Genomic DNA, 22,932 nt, shown 5'->3' on the forward strand with positions numbered 1-22,932 from the left:
AAAAGTTTCTTCAGTAGAATTGTTTGTGACAAACAATTATGTGCTGCACTGGATACTAGGGACCTGTCTCTTCACCTCACTCATTTCATTTTTCTCTTTACCTTCATAGAAACACTGAATGAGGAGGATAAAGTAAAGATGAATAAAAGCAAAAAGAAGATGAGGCAGAAGGTACAACGGGGAGAATGTCAGACTCCTGTACAAGGGCAGGTGAGGGGCATTAGTTGCTAACTTTTCTTAACCCCCTTCATCTTTTTTTTCCCTTTCCACATCTGTCACCCCCTATGTAGCAAAACACATTTGTTACCCTGAGTTTCCTTGGCTTGATTTAGGGAATTCGGCTTATTCAAGAATATGTGGGCATCTCCAGGGTTGATCCATTGCCAAACCCTCATCATCCCATCTCTCATCTCTCCTCCCTAGCACCCTTATCTGTTTTTGAATCCTAGCCCAAGCAGAGATGCTTTCAGAGTTTGAGGAGAAATGACTTCCCTTATGGTTTACAGGCCAGAAACAAACGGAAACAAGATACCAAGAGCTTAAAGCAGAAGGATGCTAAGAAGAAATTCAAGGTAAGTGCATGTACACAATCACCAAGTCTAATTTTGAAGCCACCAGAATGGCATCAGAGAAGGGTGTTGACTGGTATTTTTACGGCACTGTTGGTTCTTCTCTCCCTTGGGTGGGTAGGCTGAGAAGGAAAAGATAAAGACAAAGCAAGAAAAAATGAAGGAAAAAATGAAGAGGGAAAAAAAAGAGAAGGTAAAAATAAAGGAGGAGGTAGCCAAAGCCAAGCCAGCCTGTAAAGCAGATAAGACCCTGGCCACACAAAGGCGTCTAGAGGAACGGCAGAGGCAGCAGAAGATCTTGGAGGAAATGAAGAAGCCCACAGAGGATATGTGTCTGGCTGACCACCAGGTAGTGAGGGGATAGTAACAGTTCCTGGGTCATGGAGGGGCCAGTTGTGAGGACATTTCTCTAAAAGAAAGGACCTCATGGGCTTCCATATTGTTGCCTTCTGATTAGTCTAACAGGACGCCCTACCACTTTTACCCCTCCAGCCCCTGCCTGACTTCACACGCATTCCTGGCTTGACACTGCCCAGTAGGGCCTTCTCAGACTGCTTGACCATCGTGGAGTTCCTGCACAGCTTCGGCAAGGTGCTGGGCTTTGACCCTACCAAAGATGTGCCTAGCCTTGGAGTCCTGCAAGAGGGACTCCTGTGTCAAGGTGACAGCTTGGACAAGGTGCAAGACCTGCTGGTGCGGCTCCTAAAGGCTGCACTTTATGATCCTGGCTTGCCCTCCTACTGTCAGGTGAGCTTCTTTCCTAAGCATGCTGGGAGGGCTTGAGATAGGCTTTGTGTCAGTTTTTCTTTCTCTTTCAGAATGCTTATAAGCCCCTCCCTAAAGTGATGGGAAGTGAAGAGGATGTAGCTTCTTCCTCTTTCTGTTTTCCCTTTTTTTTGTTTTTTTCCTTTCCTGATGCTTCTGGCTTTACTTTGTTCATTTTCTTTATTTTATTCCCTTTCTTTTGTATGTTGTTGTTTTGTTTTTGAATTTTGTACTTTTCTTTTGTGGTCTCTCAACTTACATTCTTTTCCTCTTGTCCAACTCATTTATTGTGTATTTTTGTTGCTAAGAACTGAACCTGGGGCACTTAACCACTGAGCCACATCCCCAGCCCTTCTTTTTTTGAGACAGGGTCTTGCTAAATTGCTTCAGGTCCTGCTAAATTACTGAGGCTGGCTTTGAACTGTGATCCTCAGGCCTCATTCTCCCAAGCTGCTGGGATTATAGATGTGCATCACCATGCCCAGCTTTCTTGTTTAATCTTAACCCCAAATTCTAGGTACACCCAGTTTGAGTTGTTACCCTTTTCTTCCTCATTCCCATTATGTTCTCCTCCAAACAGTCCCTAAAGATCTTGGGGGAGAAGGTATCTGAGATCCCACTGACAAGAGACAATGTGTCTGAGATTCTGCGTTGCTTCCTCATGGCATATGGAGTAGAGCCAGCCCTCTGTGACAGCCTGCGCACCCAGCCATTTCAGGCCCAGCCACCCCAACAGAAGGCTGCTGTCCTGGCCTTCCTCGTGCATGAGCTCAATGGCTCCACCCTCATCATCAAGTGAGGGGCTGGCGGTGGGGGTGGTTATCCTATACCTTGTATAGAGTGGGATGGGGGAGGAGTTTAGTCATGTAGAAGTTTCTGGGGTGATGTCTATCCCCTGCCAAGCTCTGAAGATGTTTTGACTTTGAACTGAATCTTAGTGCCCTCCCTAGGAAAATTTAAGCCTTCCTTTGCCATTCATCCATTTTAGGTTCTAGGCTGAAACTCCTTGCAGCCCCTTTATCCTTAAGTCTGCCTTCTCTTTTTCTGTGCTGCCATTTCTACCTCAAAATTACATTCCCTATTTCCCTGCAGTGAGATTGACAAGACTCTGGAGAGTATGTCCAGCTACAGGAAAAACAAATGGATTGTTGAAGGCCGACTTCGGAGGTAGGGATAAGACATGGTAGAGCTCAGAGAGAGTGGGAAAGGGTCATGGATAGCCAGGACTTTTGCCTAGAATATGGTGACATTAGCCCCTTCCCTGGACTTGGGATCTTAACCAGGTCTCAGGATGATTTAGATTCTGGGTGTTCCTTTTGTGGCATTGTTCTTCGTCACAATTTCACACATTTTCTCCATCTGTTTCAAGACTGAAAACTGCTCTGGCCAAGCGAACTGGGCGACCTGAAGTAGAAATGGAAGGGCCAGAGGAAGGCCTGGGACGGCGGCGTAGTTCTCGAATCATGGAGGAAACCAGTGGCATGGAAGAAGAGGAAGAGGAGGAGACTATAGCAGCTATTCATGGCCGCAGAGGCCGAAGAGATGGAGAGGTACTGGATAAGAAAATGATTTTAAAAAAGAGAGAGGACAAGGAAAGTAGAGGATAGAAAGTAGATGTTTTCTTTCTTGATACTGATTAATTTCCTTTTTCTCAATATCCACTTATTTCTTTCCAGGTTGATGCTATAGCATCTAGTATCCCAGAGTTAGAGCGTCAGATAGAAAAACTCAGTAAGGTACTGTGCTTCTAACCTCCCAAGAATTGGAGGCATGGGCTTGGCAAGAATTGGTCATCTTCTGAGCTGGGCCCAGATGGTGTCAATTCTATAGGAAAACAGAGAGCCATTGCCATTCTCCCATATACTAAATGAATTCGCCACTGTTGCTCTGGAAATGTGTTTTTTATTCATCCTCATTTTCTGCTGTCTACCCAGCGTCAGCTCTTCTTTCGCAAAAAGCTGCTTCACTCATCCCAGATGCTTCGAGCAGTCTCCTTGGGTCAAGATCGCTACAGACGCCGCTATTGGGTGTTGCCATATTTGGCCGGTATCTTCGTGGAAGGAACAGAGGGGAACTTAGGTAGGAGTGTCTATGGAAGCCTGAGTTCTGAATCTTAACAAAAGTTAAATTGTTCCTTTTTTTCTACCTTGTGGTCTGGGACTGCTTTCATTTTATGAAAGTCAATATAGCATAGTGGTGGTTAAGAGCACAGGCCCTGAAGTAAGACTACCTACCTACCTGCTTGGCCACTTATCAGCTGTGTGCTTCAGTTCCTTCATCTGTAAACTGGAGATAATAATAGTATGTGTTTTTTCACAAAGCAATGAAAGGATTTAAATGAGTTAATGTTTCTAATTGGAAAGGTGCTTAACAGGTCTAGGGATAGCTCAGTCCCCAGCACAAAAAAATAAATGCTTAACATATAGTTGGTTCTTAATAAATTTAAGTTTATGATTATGCTGTTAATGATCACTTAGGTCATACAGTCTTCCCCAGATACTATGTTCATTGGCATGTAAGCTGCTGCCAGTGAAATCTCAAAAAAGGGGCACTAGGACTAGTACAATATGGGAAAAAAGTGTGTATCCTATGCTGATAGGATATAGAAGCCTGCTTCTTTCCCATTATGTTATCAATGTTATATCTTATGCTCTTTACTTCTCTTCACAGTTCCTGAAGATACGATGAAGCAGGAAACTGACTCCTTAAAGGTGGCAGCCCATCCAGCACCCCACCCTGCTCTCTTCTTTGTGAAGAGGGAGTTAGCTGGTTCTAACAGCTCCGCCAGTTCTCCTGCCCGGGCCCGAGGCCGACCTCGAAAAACTAAGCCTGGGTCAATGCAACCTAGGCAACTTAAATCCCCTGTCAAGGAACAGGATTTAGAACAGCCCCAGGCCCAGCTTCATCCAGAGGCTCAGCCCCATCCTCAGCTTCAGTCTCCTGCCCAACCCCAGCTTCAGTCTCATCCTCAGCCCCATAATGGGTTCCTGGAGCCGGAAGGCTCCCATTTGTCTCTGGGTCAGAGCCAGCATGACCTCAGTCAGTCAGCCTTCCTGTCTTGGCTGAGCCAGACTCAGAGCCACTGTTCCCTGTTGAGCAGCTCAGTCCTTACACCTGACAGCAGCCCAGGAAAACTAGACCCAGCCCCACCTCAACCCCTGGAGGAGCCAGAGCCTGATGAGGCTGAATCTGGCCCTGACCCTCAAGCACCCTGGTTTAACTTCTCAGCCCAGATGCCCTGTAATGCTGCCCCTACACCACCCCCTGCAGTTTCTGAGGACCAGCCTGCTCCTTCCCCTCAGTTGCCTGCCTCTTCCAAGCCAGTAAGTAGCCAGAATTAGTATGTACTTGGCTTCATCTTGCCATAGGCTTCATTGCCTGGCTGAGGGGCTGTTGTCTGAAATTGAGGGAATCTGTAAATGTGAGAATATTCTCATTGCCTTATGTCTCAACTTATTCACAGATGAATAGACCCAGTGCTACCAATCCTTCTTCACCAGTGCAATTCTCTTCCACCCCCTTGCCTGGGGTGGCCCCTAAGAGACGAACAGGAGACCCTGGAGAAACGCCACAGAGTCCCATGGGGCTGGGACAGCCAAAACGGAGAGGGAGACCTCCCAGCAAATTTTTCAAACAGATCGAACAGCGTTACCTAACCCAGTTGACAGCCCAGCCTGTCCCTCCTGGTGAGTGATATTAGGTGGAATTGGGGTAAGAGTGGTGACCAGTGTGATTCATAGTGGGCTCCCTCACGTCCTATCCTTGTCAGTAAATCTCCTCTGCTCACAGAGATGTGCTCAGGCTGGTGGTGGATCCAAAATCCTGAGACATTGGATGCCATGCTCAAGGCCCTGCACCCCCGAGGCATCCGGGAAAAGGCACTTCACAAACACCTTAACAAGCACAGGGACTTCTTGCAGGAAGTTTGCTTACGGCCCTCAACTGGTGAGTAGGCACCTTGACCCGAACTCAGTGTAAATGGTAAATGTTGAGCGCTGCTGTGGTTAACAGCTTGATGGGCCTGGGCCTCTGCCTCTCCCTCCTTAGATCCCATCTTTGAGCCTACTCAGCTACCTGCCTTTCAAGAAGGGATTATGAGCTGGTCCTCCAAAGAGAAGACATATGAAACAGACCTAGCTGTGCTTCAGTGGGTAGAGGAACTGGAACAGCGGGTTATCCTGTCCGATCTGCAGATTCGGGTATACTGGGATTGGTACTGGCTTGGGAGTTGTTTAAGGGAGGACATCAATCCCTTGTGCCCTGTTAGGAAGAACCCTCTGGTCCCACTTCACAAATGACCTACCATGAGCTTAAGTGGGTCATGTTTTTTGTTTTTGCTTTCTATGCCTAAATTTCTTCCTTCATTATGAATTTTATTCCTCTTTCCTACTGAAGGGTTGGACATGTCCTAGCCCAGACTCTACTCGGGAAGACTTGGCCTACTGTGAGCATCTCCCTGACTCCCAGGAAGATATTACCTGGAGAGGTCGGGGCAGGGAAGGACTGGCACCTCAACGTAAGAGTACCAACCCTCTGGACCTGGCTGTTATGCGACTGGCTGCCCTGGAACAGAATGTGGAGCGGCGGTACCTGCGGGAGCCTCTCTGGCCAGCTCATGAAGTGGTTCTAGAGAAGGCCTTGCTCAGCACACCCAATGGTGCTCCTGAAGGCACCACTACAGAGATGTGAGTAATTCCCACTCCACTTTTCTTGGTTTGGGGGATAAAAGGGATATAAGTACCTCCGTCTTTAGTGGATCCTACTTTTCCTTCAGAGAGCATCACTTTCTCCCTTCAGATCTTATGAAATCACTCCTCGAGTTCGTGTCTGGCGCCAGACACTTGAGCGATGCCGGAGTGCAGCACAGGTGTGCTTGTGTGTGGGCCAGCTGGAAAGGTCCATTGCCTGGGAGAAGTCTGTCAACAAAGTGGTAAGAGACTAGAAAAGTCTGGAAAGGCTGAGGAAACAGCTGCCCAGAGTGGGTGGGGTTACTGGTATGCAGAGGCTTGAGGGCTCACACTCTCTCCTCACTACCTTGGTCCAGACCTGTCTAGTCTGTCGGAAGGGTGACAACGATGAGTTTCTTCTGCTTTGTGATGGGTGTGACCGTGGCTGCCACATTTACTGCCATCGGCCCAAGATGGAGGCTGTCCCAGAAGGAGACTGGTTCTGTGCTGTCTGTCTGGCCCAGGTGAGGCTTCTGCTCTCTGATTCCCACTCCCATCCATCATAAATTGGAGATTTTCTTTTGGGGGCGGGAGGGCAGGGATTGAACTCAGGGGCACTCAACCAATGAGCCACATCCCAAACCCTGTTTTATATTTTATTTAGAGACAGGGTCTCAGTGAGTTGCTTAGGGCCTTGCTAAATTGCTGAGGCTGGCTTTGAACTCACAGTCCTCCTGCCTACAGCCTCCTGAGCCAGAGATTACAGGTGTGCACCACCATGCCCAGCTGAGATTTTCTTATTTATCCCATTTACTACCAATTCTGCATATGTCCCTTATTTGCCCTGAGGCTTTCCTTGAAATGAGCTCTCTGACAGGGTGTTAGGAGACCTGGGTTCTAATCCTTATTAAATTCTATTGACTCTTACTCTATAAAATAGGAGTAATTATAACTTTCACCCCTGCTTACTGGGTTATGTGAGTAAATTTGTATCCTGGCTTATGTATTTTGAAGCTTCAGTCACATTTAGGTAGGGATCTTAATGAAATGGAGGACAAGTGGAGTGTACCCCTATCCATTGATCATCTCACCTTTTCCTGTCCTCAGCAAGTAGAGGAAGAATTCACTCAGAAGCCTGGTTTCCCAAAACGAGGTCAGAAGCGGAAAAGTAGTTATTCACTTAACTTCCCAGAAGGTGATAGCCGCCGACGCCGGGTATTGTCAAGGGGCCGAGAAAGCCCAGCAATGCCTCGGTACTCAGAAGAAGGGCTGTCTCCCTCTAAGCGGCGGAGACTCTCGATGCGGAACCATCACAGTGATCTCACATTTTGCGAGTGAGTTGAGGGATATCTGGGCCAGAGGAGAGGGCTGGAAGGGGTCAGTGTATGTCCACTTCTGGATATAGAACCATCACTGTCCCTGAACTGATAGGATTATCCTGATGGAGATGGAGTCCCATGATGCAGCCTGGCCTTTCCTGGAGCCTGTGAACCCACGTTTGGTGAGTGGGTACCGACGCATCATCAAGAACCCAATGGATTTTTCTACCATGCGGGAGCGCCTGCTCAGAGGAGGGTAAGTAGATATTGGCAGCTCCCCTAGCTTTTCCTTACTCTGCAACTCTTACTCAGCTTACACCTCTGTCCCTGCCAGGTATACCAGCTCAGAGGAGTTTGCAGCTGATGCCCTCTTGGTCTTTGACAACTGCCAAACCTTCAATGAGGATGACTCTGAAGTGGGCAAGGCTGGGCACATCATGCGCCGCTTCTTCGAGAGCCGCTGGGAAGAATTTTATCAGGGCAAACAGGCCAATCTGTGAGGCAAGGGAGGTTGGGAGTCACCTTGTGGCATTTCCCCCCACTTTCCAAACAAAAAAAACCTGCCATTCTCACCTGCTGATGCTGCCCTGGGTCCAGACTCAAGTCAGATATAACCCTGATTTTTGACCCTGCCCTTGGCAGCAAACCACATCCTCATATCCCTAGTCCTTTTCTCCCTTCCTCCTCTTGCTCCTCTAATAACAGGTGCAGAGATGAGGTTCTTCTGGACTGAAAGCCAAAAAAGAAAGAAGAAAATAATTTCCCTTTCTGTTTTATTTCCTAATTAAATATGGGGAGAAGGAAAGAAGTCCTTACTTCCTTCTCCGAGCTTCCTCTCTTTCCCTGTACATGCCCCAGCATTCTGGGGTTATTTAACAATAGCAATAGTTCTAGTGAATGTGTGAAACTGAGAAACACTCTGTACTGTGTGCGGACCCGCAGTGACGGCCAGTAAAGTGGACTTAACTCCCAAGTGTGTCGAGCCGGACACCGGGCCCTGAACATGCTGCTTCCATGTTCAGTCCCTTCCCTGCTTCTCTCTTTCTCTCAACTTTTTCTTTCCCCTCACATTTTTCCAGATTTTTCTCATCCAATAATGTAAAACTATCGTGTACGGGTTCCTCCCTCCTTTTGTCCCAAATCTTTTTTCCCCCCCTCAAAGGAAAAAAAAAGTTCAGAGGTCCCTGTCTTTCTCTGTCCTCATCTTCCTGCCAATAGCTATCCCTTCTAAAATGTTGGATGCTCCTCATATGCTGAGTTTCCAGCCTTTTCTGAAACTCAGTGGCTGGGGAGAGGGCAGGTAGGCACCCTGGGCCTTCCAGCCAACTTCCCCATCTGCTTCCCAAACCTCCCTCTTGGGAACTCCTCAGGGACAACTACTGCTGAGTTTGGGTGCACCTCCAAGATGGAGGCCAGGTAGCAATTGGCTGGCCTCAGAGAGAGGGGGAGAGAGGTGTTTTGTGTGAATGTGTGCGTGAGAGAGTGAACGCTTACATGCGAGCTATGATTGTGACCCTGTTTTGTCTGATGGGATCCAATTTCCCCAAGTATCTGTTTCTATTCCCACCTTGCCCATTGTTTCATACCATCACCTTTTTGTCCTTGGGTAACCACAGGAACAATTTCTCTGGGGACATGGCTGTCTCTCCCTCTCTCTCTCCTGGTCATTTCTGTTCCAGCCTCTTCAAACTGTGCAATCTTTCGGCAGGAACTCCCTCTCCTCTCAGTAGCTTCAGGTCTTAAGCTTTTACAGGAAGGGTGGTAGAACTGGATCTTTTCTAATCCCATGAGCATCTGTGGGTTTAGTTGTGCTTTCCTTCATCTATTTCATCCCCCAGGACTCCTTCCCCAGTAGCAGAGACCCTGGAGCACAGGAGGGGTTCTGGGTCCACCACTGCCCTTCATGTGACTATGCCTAAGTTAAGCCCCCAACATGTGAGCGGAAAGCTGCTAACTCCAAGCTATAGCCATGGGCCTCTGGCCCCCTGCTTTCCTGCTCAGCAGAGCCCCTCCCATCAGAGATTACGGGTACTTGCACTGGGGAGGTGGCTGCTGGCTGGCCTAAGCAGAGAGCTGAGGCATCCAAGAAATGTTCCATTGGGTGGAAGGTGCCAGGTGAGGTGGAGCATTCCTTGTACTTCTGGCAGCACTGAAGAGCCACTGATGGGGGTGGGGGGCAGTGTAGGTCCTAGGGCAGCCCCTTTCTTATTCCTTTAACATCCCTTCTCCCCCATAGCCTATTTCTAAAGTCGCCTTTTCTGTCAGATAAACCTCAAAACTTAATTTTATTTTGAGATTTTTTTTTGCTTTTAAATAAGAGGTGGATTGAAGAATATTTGAATTGACTTTATATTATGCATAAATATTTATATTTTATCTAAATAACTGCGCTGTAACAAACTTTGTGTTAGACATTTGGAACTGTTATAGTTGGGGGCTCCTCTTTTTTCCCATGGCAGTTTTCCCCTGGCATAAAATGTACTAGATTAATTTCGTTGGAGGTGAGGTGGATAGGGGGAGTGAAGTCTCATTTGTTCTTGCTTGTGTTCCTCTCCCAGTTCCATCTCTTTTCCTAGGGACCAGGCACTCTTAAGATGGGGTGGGTCCGAGAGTAGTTTGAAAAGTAGGGGCTGAAGGAGGGATGGGGATAGGGGTGATCAAAGGGGCCATTTCTTACTTTTCTTTCCTCATCTTCACTGCCCCTTGAGCTAGGTGGATTTTCTCTATGGTCAAGAGTATTTGGTAGGGAAGGCAGGTTAAAATAAAAAGACAACCCACCCCCCTGCCCCTTTGTTTCCCCTCCCCTATCAGTCTGGTAACAGCAAGAAACCACACCATCTACACCAAGTTTCCATGTTCCTTTTACAACAAAAGGGACTGACTTTTTATATAACCAAATGTGGTGTTTTAGTGACTTTTTGATAATGTACAGTTTTTTGTGAATTTAAATTTATTTCTTTCTATATTTTTAGGACCAATCTCATTTTTAATAAGGTTTAAAAAGGAAAAAAAAAAAAGTCTAGAGAAAAAATCTGTTTTTGCCATGTGATGTTCCACAAGTGCAGCTGTAGAAAAGTGCTTGTCAGTTGAATAAAAACCACATTTGATAGATTCAAAAGGCTCTGTGTATTTCTCTTCCCTTTAGTCTGGGCACTTCATCATGTTCTCACACATATATTGGGGATAGAATGTGTATTAGGATGGGCATGACTGGTTTGGTATATAAGATGCAGGTTTATCACTAACCCCTAAGCAACAGGAATCCTGTTTCATACCTTCTGCTTCAGTAGACCTGCCTCAAAGTCTTAACTGAGGCACTGGGGTAAATGAGTTTCCACATGCTCTGTTCCCACTTTAAGATGCATGCCTTACCTTCCTAAGCTGCCACTTATTTCCTGTAGCAGCATACCCTCCCACCCATGGATAAGACCAAAACAGACTTTTGTGTTTTATTAAAAATGTTGACAAAATGAATCTCTACCAAACTGTAAGGAAGCAACATGGGAAGACCAGGGGTCAGAAAAGAATAAGCTAAAAGGGTGGCATTGGCACAACATGGGAAGAATATAAAACTAGAAGTCTCTGGATAAAGGAAAAATTGTAGTACAAAATGTGTTTTTAAGTATAAATTAAACTTATTTCAAGGTGATAAGTGCATGTAGTAAGTATTCATCCATCCAAAAAGGGTATGTGTTGGGGAAATTGGGACACCAGTGATGGGGTAGGAACTTTTATTTACTCGGGCTGTAAAAGTCTTAACTAGGTAACCCTTTAGTTTGGGCATTTTTTTCTCCTGAACCCTCTAAGAAAGATAACTGTTAAGGTGGAAAAGGAACATCTATTTCCAGTCCTATAAAACTCTTTGGTGTTTGGTTACCTTCTCTGCTATGAGGCAGCCAATGATTAATTTTATAGTTCTAAGCTCTGTTCTAATGGTGGTCCTGGGGTAACTCCCAACAATCTGTTGTTACCTTAGGTGGTGCCACATTGAGACCTACCTAAAAAGTTAGTGAGCTAAAACCCCCAGAGAAGACATTCCAGAAGTAGAAAAACCAAAGACTGGATTTGTTCATGAGTCCTTTCTAGTCCCCAGTTTTCTAACCCTCATGAAGAGAACAACAGGAAAAGATGTAAGTCAGGTGCTTGTGCCCTTGTTTAATTGAGAGATTGTGAGGTAGATGAGTAACAAGGACAAGGAAGTTTGGGGATCTACTTGGATAATGAATGCTTATTCAAAACAAGTGGACAGGCCAGGGAGAAAGCAGTGGTAACTGGAGTGTTGAGAGCACCTAGTTGTCTCGTTTCAAACATGGGGAACACCTATAGGGAGGTTCAGCAAAGATCAGGGGAGACAGCACTATAGGCTGGTTTTAGCCACAGAGGAAGACTGTCCAATGGAAGGAAAGGGTAAAAGCTGAGCAAACTTCAGGAATCTGCTAATGCTTGGGAAGCCCTAAAAAATGGGTCACATGGAAATGGAGTGGTTGGTTTAAAAGGAAATCAGGAAGAACTGGTATAACAAGGCACAAGATCTAGGATCTATAGGCTAGCTTTTATAACCCCCACCCTCTTTGAAGTCCACAGATCCAGGTCTAGCAGAGGATAGGGGCAGGTTGGGACCTGATCATACCCCCAACTTTTTGGCTAAGAAGGCAAAGTAGCCCCTCAATGTGTGCAATGCTGCTACTTCCCAGAAGGTGGGGCATGTGCCTAAGCAGCAATAGTTCCTTTTCCAGAAGACCAATAATTGTCAATGTCAGGGATCCCTGCAACATTCCACTGAGATCACTCACAGCATCTTTATGGCAAAGTAAAATCCCATAGGTAGGTCGCAGCCCCAGTGGGTTGACATATTGGAGTAGCAAGGAGAGCCTGGTGACACTGGAGGCATTAGGGGGGATGAATGAGCTCATTGTTAAGCAAATTAGAAAAGGAAGAGGAATGGAATGGGGCTGAAGTGGCTCAACTAGGAATGGCCTGTGCAGCAGGTCTTGTCCTCATCCTTAGTGCAAATAATACCTCTGTTACTAACAAGGGCTATGACCTCTTCAGAGCCACCAGGCTTTAACCTCTGCTTTGGTTGAAAACACTAAAAATAACAAACCTATCCATCATCATTCCCACACCTTCCTAACCTCTACCTGCACCCTCCTCCAAAGAGTCCAAATAGTCTAGGGTCAGGATATCTACTCAGAGCCTGAAAAGAGCAATAGTAACACTGACATGAAATGGGATAGGCAGGCCTAGAGCCTAGTAAAGGATTACACCATCTGAGGAAGAAACTCGTAAGTTCTATTTGACTGAAAACAGAAAAGCACAAAGTACTAAAATATTTTAAGAATGTTATGAGCATCTGTAATGAGTGGGGGTGAGATGAAAGTACACAGAGTGTAAGATGTGGCTTCCAGGAAGACAGGATTCAGAAAACACTAAAGAGCGCAGTCCAAGACTGGCTCCTCTACCCGCTGCCCACTCTGACCAATCTTCACCAATTCATGGGAGAAATAGTTCCTATTCTATCCTTTCTCCAATTACTACCCACTGTTAGAAATGAACTAACAACTAGTGGGGAAAGTAGGAGTATAAATCAAAAGCACCAAAAAGAAATTCCTCAGTGCCATTAACCACTACAAAAATAACTGCAGGCTCTCAATTACTTCCTGTCCTCAAACCTGCCCAAACCAGAAGCGCTCTCTCAATGGTAGGTTCATATGAGGAGAACCAAAAAAGGTAACTTCAATATTTTAAAACAAAGTAAAAATCATAGCCATTTAAAAAATTTAGAAAATACAGAGAAAGGAGACAGAATCAGGGATTTGGGGAGATAGGTCAGCAGAGACAGCCACACCAGTTCCTATGCAGGAAAGGCAGCCCCAAATATTAAACCTACAGCAAAACTTCCCCAATCTACCATCAGTTAAATAAACAGAATTCTGGATTTTTTCTCCCAGTACCAGGTATTGAACCCAGTGCTTAATCACTGAGCCATATCCCCACCCCTTTTTATGTTTTGAGACAGGGTCTCACTAAGTTGCTTGGGGCCTGGAAAAATTTCTGAGGCTGGCTTTGAACTTGGAATCATCCTGCCTCAGCTTCCCAAGATGCTGGGATTACAGGTGTGCACCACCACACCCGGCTGTTTTCTCTTTTTCTGAAAGGTCACTGATGAGATAGCAGCTCTGGAATATTTCACTTTACTGAAGGTTAGAGACAAAGCAAGCACCGTCTGCTAAGCCAAACCCTCCTGGAGGGTTAATGGACTTGGAGCTTTTGTGCTGGATAAGACTTTTCTGGGGTTGAAAGCACCAATGAGAAAACAGAGGCAATTTTGTTCTTTACACTTTGTATTCCTACCCACTGCCCCCAACTCCTTTATCCCCAGGATGTACAAAGACTGATGGCAGGGAAGACCTCAATTATGGGGTGAGAGGGAAAGGAGGAAAAGCTGGGCCTAGCTCTATGTGCAGCCACTGACACCTCAGTTTCTCTTCCAGCTTTTATCCTCTCTTTTTCTCCACACCAGCCCATGAACACTTATTTATCCATCTCCATTATTTGCTTTGTCTGGTGCAGATGCCTCCTGGTCTCTGAGTAAAGGGGAATAGAGTTCTCCTTTTGATACATGAGCGAGTGACTGGAAGAAGACAGAAGTAGGATCTTATTTTCCAGAAGATGGGCAAAGGCTTTTTCCTGTTTATCTTGATGTGAGAAAAATAAGTTGTTTTTGTTTGTTTGTTTGTTTGTTTTTTGTGGTACCAGGGATTAAACCTGGAGGTGCTTTACCACTGAATTACATACATCTTTGGTCCTTTTTATTTTTCACTTTGAGACAAGATCTTGCTAAGCTACCACCTCTCTAGTCACTGGGATAACAGGCCTGTGCCACTGCATCTGACAGAGCTAGAGTCTTTATTTATAAAGATCTGACCTTATAAATCATGAGATGGGATGTACTTCATTTTTCTACCCTAGCTCTTTGTGGTCCTTCAACAAGAAGGAAAATTATTCCCAATATTCTGACTCCCTAGGGAAGGGGTCTAAACACAGCAGGGAAGGGCAGAGCACTCTACGGTTACAGAAAACTCCTTTCCCATCCCTGCATAGCATCCACAGAACAATCCGTACCTTCCTCCCTCAAAGTGTGTGTGTGTGTGTGTGTGTGTATTTAGCATGTGCACAAGAGCCATGAGCTTTACAAGGACAGCTCTTGTTACATGCAGAAGTGTCAAAGGTTGGAGTCCAGGGAGAATTCAAGGATACCAATTCCATCCATCCAAACCAGTTGCATGAGTGTTAAAGGGCACTGTGTGTCCAGGGCTGGGTGGGAATTTACCTCAGCTGAGAAGTCAGGGAACACTGTCAACATCCAGGTTTCTCAGTCTTGGCCCTATTGATATTTTGAAATTAGATAATTCTTTGCTGGGCATAGTGGGGCTCTCCTTTACATTGTAGGATGTTTAGTGGCATCCTTGGTCTCTAGCAACTAGATGCAAATAGCATACACACACTCCCACTCCCAGGCATAGCAATCAAAAATGTCATCAGATAACTGCAATGGTCTCTGGGGGTAAAAGCACCTCCCTTGAGACACACTGCTCTGCAGCAAGGTCACAGCTACAAAGGCCTGGAGCACAGCAACGTGCAGCAGAAAGAGAGGCCACGCAACCTGGGCAGAAAAGATCCACCAGGAGGCAGGATGGCAGGCATTCTGAAAAATCTGGAGCCACCGGAAAAGACACCTTCCTCAGAGGGTAACAGACTCTGCAGTGAGAAGAGCTAGTCAGAAGTCAGTCAGTCCATCCTTCCGGAGATTGCGAGACCTAGTCTTCAACCAAATTTGCTTCACGAGTAAATCCCAAAGCTGTGGTTCATCTCTCAAATGAATTTAGGTCACATTTCTGCTTCCTGAAGGCAAAGTCTAGTCTCTTCTCCCAGGATGTGGTAGGGCCAGGAGGAAAGCCACATCTATTCCTTGCTCAGCCTCCAAAATTCCATATAAAATTTCATTTAAAAAGGATATTTATAAAATTTAAAAATATAAAAAGACAAAGTAGGCAGGGTTAGCTGTATGGAAAAGAGAAAAAGAACAATCTGAATGAGTAAAAGAAAGCAAAAAACATGTGAAGAGGGGTATGTGAACTGATAGCTTTACAAGAACCAAATTTTTAATATCTATATATTTTCTTAAACATATAGACATATATCAAAAAAAGATCATAAAGGAACCAGCAACTAGGATTTCCTCTATCAATGTTCTAGCACTGTATTTTTTTTTTTTTTTTTTTTTAGTTGTAGATGGACACAATGTTTTTATTTCTTTATTTGTATGTGGTGCTAAGGATGGAACCCAGTGCCTCAGGCATGCTAGGTGAGCACTCTACAGCTGAGCCCCAGCCCCAGCCCCAGCCCCAGCCCCTAGCACTGCATCTTCATGGTAATTTTATTTGTTTTGTTTTTGTGTACTGGGGATTGAACCCAGGGATCAAAATGTCATCAGATAACTGCAATGGTCTCTGGGGGTAAAAGCACCTCCCTTGAGACTCTTCTACCACTGGGCTGCAATCCCCAGCCCTTTTATTTTTAATTTTGAGATAGGGTCTTGCTAAGTTCTTCAGGCTGGCTTCAAACTTATAATTCTCCTCCCTCAGTCTTCCAAGTAGCTGGGATGGGATTACAGGCATGTGTCCTGTGCCCAGCTTGTTTTTTTTTTTTTTTTTTTAAGAATAACAAAACATTCTGTACATCGTAAAGCATGCCGGTAATCCCAGCAACTCCAGAGGATGAGGCAGAAAGATCCAAGTTCAAAGCCAGCCTTAGCAATAAGCCTAAAGCCCTAAGTCTCAGAATTTTGAGACAGGGATACCCTGTCTCAAAAAAGAAAAAAAGAAAGAAGAAGGTTGGGGAGTTAGCTCAGTGACAGAGCGCTTGAGCGCTTGCAAGGCCCTGAGTTTAGTCCCTGGCTCTGGAAAAAAAAAAAATTAGAGGCCAGCCTGGGTGACACAGTGAGACCCCAACTCAAAAAAAAAAAACAAAGCAAAAAAAAAAGGAAAATACAAAAGGGTTGGGAATGTGTTTTAATGGTTAAACACCCCTCAGTTCAATTCCCAATATCAAAAAACCAAACCAAAACGACAACAAACTTTTTTCAAAAGCTCCAGCCACATGTCTCTTTGAGGGAGGAGAAAAGTACATTACAATTAAAAACAAAGAAAAAATTTTCTTTGCAAAAGAAAAAAATGTGCGTGTCTCTGTGTGTGTGTGTGTGTGTGTGTGTGTGTTTCTCCTTGAATGTAGCACACACAAGATGTGCTGATTTCCCTATGTTCCATCAGCAATGGAGAAAGAGGACAGGGCAGGAGCATAGAGATTTCTTTTCTCAGACCCAGGTCTATAAAAACAATGGCCAAGTGTTAGTCCTTAACAAAGCTACAGATGGTGCATAACCTGGCTAACCCTCTGGAGTCTGGGAGCATGTCCAAGAACTCTTTTCTATTTAAGATGGGGAGGGAAATCCCAAGGGAGAGGGTAGGGAGGGAGCAAGACAAGCACAAGAACCTGTCTCACTTTAGGCAGGGCTGAGCTGCTCTCTCTTAGTTTAGGACACCCCACTTCCCCAACATGTGGTTCTTACCCAGTGTTACTTGCTGAACTGGAAAGAATAGACCCCATGGTCTGAGGGCGTATCCACTGCCACTTGATTCTGTTGGCTGCTGTTCTCCTGTACCATATCCAGGAAGGAGAGTCATCTTATGTGTTCTTTTCCTCAGCTCCCTCCAAAGCAGCCTAGATAAAACCCACCCAAAGCTGAGAGGCCTCTCCAGCCCACCCACTCACAACACACAGCACCTCAGCACTGGAAGGAATGTAAAACACCACAGGCACTTTGGAAAAAACTTCAGAAGTTCTTCTATGTTCAAAACAGCCTGCCTTCCTCCCAAGGCACACTAGTCAATTCAAGGGAGCATCCTGGTATTAACTACCAGCTGGCTCCAGGGCCTCACTCATGAACACACACTAAGTCTTTTCTTCTTGCACTCTTCATATAGCTACCAGTTACTTGTGAACCAGAAACAGCATCATTGTAAAAGGAACAATTGACAGGGGAAGATCTGCCTCTGTCATTGTCCTATCTTCACTCCAAAAAAGTAACTCTTACCTCAACTGAAACATTGGAAGAAGGCATAGGGGTGTACTGTGAGATGTAAGCTCCTTGCATAGCTGCAGCCGTTGGCATATACTAGAAGAAAAACATCAACCAGGTAGAGCAATGACTCTTGGTTCATTTAAAGCACCTGGGGACAGGGCTGGAGTTGTGGCTCAGTGGTAGAGCTCTTGCCTGGCACATGTGAGGCCCTGGGTTCAGTCCTCAGCACTGCATATTTTTAAAATGAAAGATAAAGCACCCGGGGGATTTTTTAAGATATTGAGGCCTGTGTTCTATCTCCAAAGAGTCAATTCAGTTGGTCTTGAAGACACTCTGGTAGTGGCTTAGACACACTTCTTCCAATTTGACCTTCTTTCTTCCTCTCCTCTGTCCTGACTGCCTGCTGCTGTTTCCCCAGCACACTGCATTCCCTGCCCTTTAGCCCTGCTGTGCACAACAGAATGATCAAGTCCCAGAAAACCAGAGGTGCTTCATCTGCTCTTTCTGTTACTATTTTGATAAGGATTTCTAGGAAATGTGTCTTAACTCTTAAATTAATACACACATAGAAACATTTTAGTTTTGTAACGAGGAAGCAGTTAAAAGGGGTAGTCTGGGGAGAAAAATGACTGCATTCCTGGCTTATGGATCATTATTTTTGTAGTTTATTTCCGATTCTGAGTGCATCCTCAATGACACTGAAGTGACTCTATCATTCATAAGTATCTATGCTGAAGAATACTGCACAGGTACTCCTTGCTGGAGTTAATAAGCGGAAATACCCGGCTTTACCGTGCCTGTGGTGCTGAGCGAGAGGTGGCCCAGTTGCTGGGTAAGAGGCCCCATCATGGAGGCAGGCTGAAGAGAAATGGGGTGATCCATCCCTGGTGTCAGAACTGAACCCTGGAGGCAATAACAAAGGAAAAGAGTTAGTTGGCAGTATCCTGTGAGGTTACCCAAGGCAGTAATAATGAAGGGACTGCTGAAGACAGATATTTTTAAATACTGGGAATTAAAAGCCATAGTGAGCAGCAACCAAGCCATATAACAGGAAAAGGCACTCTGCCCATCAGTCTGGAGGGACACTTATCTAAGAACAACACTCAGAGAATTTAAGGGCTGCACAAGGTACTGAGCCAGAACTCACACCCACATCTCCTGTCATCAAAGCCCTTTGCTTTTCTTTACATCAAATTGCCTCTTTTGCTTCTGCCCACTTCTGAACACTCACTGAAGGCTGCATGAGGTATGACTGGTGGTGCATCCAAGATGGGTTAGGTAATTGTAGAGGAGATGTCTGAGTCACTCTCTGATGTAAGCAAAAACAAACAGAAATGTTAACTGCCTAGAAACTATTGTTCAATGATCTGATAATAATTATCAATGATCTGATAATGTTTAGCAAAGTTCCCCAAAAATGTCCCCCTCAGAGCATAGAAACATTACTAAAAGCTATTTTAAAAATATTAACTCATAACTATTCAATAAATAGCCTGATTAAAAATTGGCAAAAGAGCTTGATGTGGTGGTGCACACCTGTAATCCCATGGGCTCAGGAAGCTGAGATAGGAGGATGGAGAGTTCAAAGCCAGCCTCAGCAAGGGTGAGGCGCTAAAGCAACTCAGTGAGATCCTGTCTCTAAATAAAATACAAAAATAGGGCTGGGGATGTGGCTCAGTGGTCAAGTGCCCCTGAGTTCAATTCCTGGTACCAAAAAACAAAACAACAAAAATGACAAAGGATTTGGAAAAACATATGCAATAGAAGGTACACAAATGATAGTAAGCACATGAAAGAGGTGCAAAAGCAAATAAAAAACACAATGGTGTACCACCACACAAACCCAGGAGAATGGCTCTAATTAAAAAGATAAGTGTTTTACATGGATGTTGAAATATAAAATGATGCAATCACTTAGGAAAATACTTCAGCAGTTCCTAAAAAAGTTAAACATAGGGATACTATGTAGCTCAGCAATTCTACTCCCAGGTTCATGCCCAAGTGACATGAAAACATATGTATCCCCTAAAAAAATCTATCTAAGAATGTTCATAGCAATATTATTCATACTAGCTAGAAATACTTCAAATGGCCATCAACTGATAAATGATAAATGGATAAACAAGATGTGGTATATCCATGCAATGAAATATTTTTCAGCCAAAAAATTAATGAGATATTGATAAAACATGGATGAAACGTGAAAACATGCTAAGTGAAAGAAACACCAAAGACAACATATGACTTCATTTGTATGAAGTGTTCAGCACAGGCAAATCTACAGACACAGAAAATGTTTTATAGCCAGGTGCCATGGTGCATGCCTATGATCTCAGTGACTAGAGAGGTTGAAGCAGGAGGAGCTCAAGTTCACGGCCAGTCTTGGCAATTTAGTAAAACCTTGTCTCAAAAAAAAAAAATTAAAATAAAATAAAAAGGACTGGGGATGTAGCTCAGTGGTAGAGCACTCCTGGATTCAACCCCAGTACCACATACACATACACAAAAAGAATGAATATTATAGGTTGCCAGGGCATTTTAATTCAACAGGAAAAGGATGCATTATTTAATAATTTGGTGCTGGGACTAAATTAAAATTCTGGAGGAAAATATAAAAGGACTCCTATCTTGTACCATACACAAAAATAAGTTCCTGATTATTAAACTTTTTTAAAAAATATTTCTTTTTGTTAGATGTAGATGGACACAATACCTTTATTTTATTTATTTTTATTTTTATGTAGTGCCAAGAATTGAACCCAGTGCCTAACTCCTGCTGGGCAAGTGCTCTACCACTGAGCCACAACCCCAGCCCCATGATTACACATTTAAGTGTAAAACAATAAAATAAAATCTTAGAGATCACACATACAATATAGTGTACTATAAAAGCATGCCACTGCACCCAGCTAATACTTTTTAAATTAAGACACAAAATTTAAAAGATATAAAAGAGAGAGAGCAGGCATAATGGCACATGCCTGTAATCCCAGCAATTTAGAAGGCTGAGGCAGGAGGATTACAAGCTTAAGTCCAGCCTCAGCAACTTAGTGAGGCCCTAAGCATCTTAGGAAGACTCTGCCTCAAAATAAAAAGGGCTGGGGATGTAGCTCAGTGGTAAAGTGTCCTGGGTTCAATCTACAGTGCCAAAATAACGATAATAATAATAACACAGAGGGTTTTTTGTTTGTTTGTTTGTTTTTTGGTTCAGGGAATTGAACCCAGGGGTGCTTAATCACTGAGCCCAATCCCTAACCTTTTTTAATTTTGAGACAGGGTCTTGCTAAGTTTCTCAGGGCCTACATTGCTGAGGTGGTCTTGAACTTGTGCTCCTCCTGCCTCAGCCTTCTGAGTCGCTGGGATTACCATGTGTGTACCACCATGCCCGGCCAGAGATGTTTAATAATAGGCAAACTTAAAACTTTCATATGGCAAAAACTAATGATTCCCACAGTATGGTCCATGAACCATCCAACAGTAGGAGCAGCAGGAGAATCACCTGGGGACTTGTTAGAAATGCATGTTCTTTCCTTCCCTACTAGATTGACAGAACAGAAAACTCTGAGTATGGTGCCTAGGTTTTAGAGAGTTCTCTAAATGACCCAGAGAACACAGTTAAAGTCCCAGGGCCACAAAATCAACAGAGAAAGAATAAGCTCGGAAAAAAATATTTTTAACTAAGGTAATATTCTGAGAATACTTAAATCAAGAGTTTGTATAAATTGATGGGGAAAAGACAAATAACTAAATAGAAAAATGGGCAAATCAGAAGAACAGCAATCAGGGAAGGGCAAATCAAAATATGACAAGCAAAAAATTCACTTGCAGTCAAAGAAATGAAAATTAAAGTAACAATGTATTCTGCACTCATCAAGACAAGAAACACTTTTCCAAAGCAGACAGCTATGGTTAGAGAAAAATGGTGATGGAAACATTGCTGATGGAAACCTGAATTGACACAGCTTTTGTAGAAAGCAATCTGGCAACTTGGATAAATCTGAAAATCCATATACTGTTCAACCTAGCAAGTGCTTTCCTGGGACTCTAGCTCCCAGGAATGAATGCACCCATAAGAATACAGGTACAAGACTGCTTCCAAAGCATTATTTGTAGCAGCAAAACTGAATGTAAGTTAATATCCTTCACTGGGGCAGAGTAGAAGAATTCTGGGATGAAATATAAGGCAATCATTTAAAAAGAAATAATTAGAGCAAAGGATCTCAACGTCAACTACAGTAGAATCATCTGGAAGGCTTGTTAAAATCCAGATTTTTGTTGGGCCTTATTCTCAGAGTTTCTAATTCTGTAGATCTGGAGTAGAGTCTAAAAATTCATATTTCTTATAAGTTCCCAGGTAATGCCAAAAGTGCAGGGACAGGGACCACACTTTGAGAATCATTTGCCTAACATATTAGGTGAGATGAATATAAAATAAAAATATATTTAATATGGTCTGATTTTTAATAAAATACACAACTCCCCAAACCCTACACATATGTGTATGTTTGCATGAAGAAAAATATGGGAAATGCTATACAAAAGGAAATCAATAAGGGTTTACTTGTGGCGGTGGTGAAAAGAGAAAGAGGATGCCTCTAAATCATGTGTTCACACAGACAGACATAAATGCTGTTTACACACACGCACACACACACATACATCAGTTTATACTTTTATGTAACATTATTTTTATGTAGTTTATAGAAAGAAAAAAACAAAAACCAAGTTGTTTCTCATTTCTCACCTTACATTCCTTCACCTAAAACACATGGTAGGGAAAATCACCACTCCCTTTTTTTGGGTGTGAACGTACCTGATAAGACGACACAGGAGATGAAAGATATGGGGAGAGTGCAGACTGAGCCAGCATCCTGGTGGGGGTGATGTTATAAGGGGCTGGGTAAAACCTGTAGGAAGGAACCTTACTCAGTAAAAAGTCATAGGAAACCCCAAGGTCCTCTGATGAAAGCATAGCCACTTTCCACTAATTGCTATTTGAAAATCAAGATGAAATATCCACAGGCCATGGTCATTTTCAGGTGACTCAATTATGTAAAAGACACTTACCCATTCTGAAGAGCTGTGGTGGGGTCATAAGTCAAGGCCATTCCACCCTATAAGGAAAGAACACAGAATTCATACTGTGAACCTTTGGGTAAGAACAGGAACAAAACCAGAATGCCAAGGCTGGGGATGTTTTTTAAAAAGTTCAACTTTTGCAGGGAAATGGATGGCACTAGAGCAGATTATGCTTAGTGAAGCTAGCCAATCCCTAAAAAACAAATACCAAATGTCTTCTTTGATATAATGAGAGCAACTAAGAACAGAGCAGGGAGGAAGAGCAGGAAGAAAAGATTAACATTAAACAGATACATGAGGTGGGATGGAAAGGGAGAGAAAAGGGAAATTGCATGGAAATGGAGGGAGACCCTCATTGTTATACAAAATTACATATAAGAGGTTGTGAG

The 22,932-nt window shown here is 44.0% G+C and overlaps 2 protein-coding genes across 13 annotated transcripts in view; one reads left to right on the forward strand and one right to left on the reverse strand.

Annotated features, from left to right (window-relative positions):
* The window catches only part of Baz2a (bromodomain adjacent to zinc finger domain 2A), a 33,895-nt gene extending 23,457 nt beyond the window's left edge, over positions 1-10,438 (forward strand). For all 7 annotated transcript variants that reach the window (XM_027926556.2, XM_071609751.1, XM_071609748.1 and 4 more), the window contains 19 exons: positions 110-210; positions 507-572; positions 691-918; positions 1,062-1,316; positions 1,915-2,129; positions 2,427-2,501; positions 2,704-2,884; positions 3,011-3,070; positions 3,269-3,413; positions 4,005-4,657; positions 4,798-5,020; positions 5,124-5,279; positions 5,382-5,533; positions 5,730-6,019; positions 6,132-6,264; positions 6,379-6,525; positions 7,109-7,335; positions 7,433-7,576; positions 7,655-10,438. In XM_027926556.2, the coding sequence (XP_027782357.2) occupies positions 110-210; positions 507-572; positions 691-918; positions 1,062-1,316; positions 1,915-2,129; positions 2,427-2,501; positions 2,704-2,884; positions 3,011-3,070; positions 3,269-3,413; positions 4,005-4,657; positions 4,798-5,020; positions 5,124-5,279; positions 5,382-5,533; positions 5,730-6,019; positions 6,132-6,264; positions 6,379-6,525; positions 7,109-7,335; positions 7,433-7,576; positions 7,655-7,820 (3,617 nt within the window). In that variant the 3' untranslated portion in view covers positions 7,821-10,438. The remainder of the gene's footprint in view (positions 1-109; positions 211-506; positions 573-690; positions 919-1,061; positions 1,317-1,914; positions 2,130-2,426; positions 2,502-2,703; positions 2,885-3,010; positions 3,071-3,268; positions 3,414-4,004; positions 4,658-4,797; positions 5,021-5,123; positions 5,280-5,381; positions 5,534-5,729; positions 6,020-6,131; positions 6,265-6,378; positions 6,526-7,108; positions 7,336-7,432; positions 7,577-7,654) is intronic.
* Positions 10,439-10,755: 317 nt separating this feature from the next.
* Positions 10,756-22,932, reverse strand: part of Rbms2 (RNA binding motif single stranded interacting protein 2) — a 55,873-nt gene continuing 43,696 nt past the window's right edge. For 5 of the 6 annotated variants that reach the window (XM_071609758.1, XM_071609759.1, XM_071609756.1 and 2 more), the window contains 7 exons: positions 22,532-22,578; positions 22,278-22,371; positions 18,696-18,773; positions 18,257-18,367; positions 17,477-17,557; positions 16,952-17,038; positions 10,756-15,384 (listed from right to left, as the gene is read on the reverse strand). In XM_071609758.1, coding sequence (XP_071465859.1) covers positions 16,958-17,038; positions 17,477-17,557; positions 18,257-18,367; positions 18,696-18,773; positions 22,278-22,371; positions 22,532-22,578 — 492 coding nt within the window. In that variant the 3' untranslated portion in view covers positions 10,756-15,384; positions 16,952-16,957. The remainder of the gene's footprint in view (positions 15,385-16,951; positions 17,039-17,476; positions 17,558-18,256; positions 18,368-18,695; positions 18,774-22,277; positions 22,372-22,531; positions 22,579-22,932) is intronic. The other variant, XM_071609755.1, reaches the window with a different exon arrangement.

This window comes from Marmota flaviventris, chromosome 3 (genome assembly GCF_047511675.1).
Source record: "Marmota flaviventris isolate mMarFla1 chromosome 3, mMarFla1.hap1, whole genome shotgun sequence".
Lineage (NCBI taxonomy): Eukaryota > Metazoa > Chordata > Mammalia > Rodentia > Sciuridae > Marmota > Marmota flaviventris.